Genomic DNA, 929 nt, shown 5'->3' with positions numbered 1-929 from the left:
TGAGTCTGAACGACAAGTGAGTCTGAACACAAGACAGGTGAGTCTGAACACAAGACAGGTGAGTCTGAACACAAGACAGGTGAGTCTGAACACAAGACAAGTGAGTCTGAACGACAAGTGAGTCTGAACACAAGACAGGTGAGTCTAAACACAAGACAGGTGAGTCTGAACACAAGACAGGTGAGTCTGAACACAAGACAAGTGAGTCTGAACGACAAGTGAGTCTGAACACAAGACAGGTGAGTCTGAACACAAGACATGTGAGTCTGAACACAAGACAGGTGAGTCTGAACGACAGGTGGGTCTAAACACAAGACAGGTGAGTCTGAACACAAGACAGGTGAGTCTAAACACAAGACAGGTGAGAAAACAGCTGAGTCTGAACACAAGACAGGTGGGTTTTCACTTGTCACCACACAACAACTGCTCCTTTTAGCTTTTAGCTACTGTTTAGCTCATTTCTGAGGTTCTGTTTTCTCAGCTGTAGTTCTGAACGTTGTCCTGACTGAGTGGTACCAGGTGTGCTGGTGCCGTCCACAGGTGAGTCCTCCAGGACGGGCCTGTAGTAGAGCTCGTAGAACTCCACGGTGTCGTCGGAGAACAGGCTCCAGAACACCCGCAGGGACGTCTGCGTGGCTGAGTTGGGCGTCTGCGGGTTGATGACCGGGGCCGACGGCGCTGTTTTCAGGTCAGAACACAAAAGCTTTTAAAGACCGTCGATGAAAACAAACGTGGCCGAACTTCGGCTTCTGTTGAGAAGCTGCAGCCCGGTGGGKTTTAAATCCTACCTGGGACCACGTTGATGGAGTCCATCATGGTTTTGACGTCGGACAGATCAGCGAGCGGCGTGTTGAACTCTTCGCTCGTTGATAGGGAGAAGTCCACCTCCTCTCTGGAGAAGTCCTCCATCCTGAAGAGGAGTAAACAAC

At 50.3% G+C, this 929-nt stretch overlaps 1 protein-coding gene across 1 annotated transcript in view; it reads right to left on the bottom strand.

The window, feature by feature from the left end:
• Positions 1-929, bottom strand: part of fsd2 (fibronectin type III and SPRY domain containing 2) — a gene marked incomplete in the record, with an annotated part of 12,655 nt that overhangs the window by 7,464 nt on the left and 4,262 nt on the right. The window contains 2 exon segments of the mRNA XM_014030463.1: positions 517-678; positions 789-910. Of these exon segments, the coding sequence (XP_013885917.1) occupies positions 517-678; positions 789-910 (284 nt within the window).

Source organism: Austrofundulus limnaeus, unplaced genomic scaffold, assembly GCF_001266775.1.
Source record: "Austrofundulus limnaeus strain Quisiro unplaced genomic scaffold, Austrofundulus_limnaeus-1.0 Scaffold1066, whole genome shotgun sequence".
Lineage (NCBI taxonomy): Eukaryota > Metazoa > Chordata > Actinopteri > Cyprinodontiformes > Rivulidae > Austrofundulus > Austrofundulus limnaeus.
Note: the sequence above shows the minus strand (reverse complement) of the source record. Positions and strands in the feature narration are given on the sequence as shown.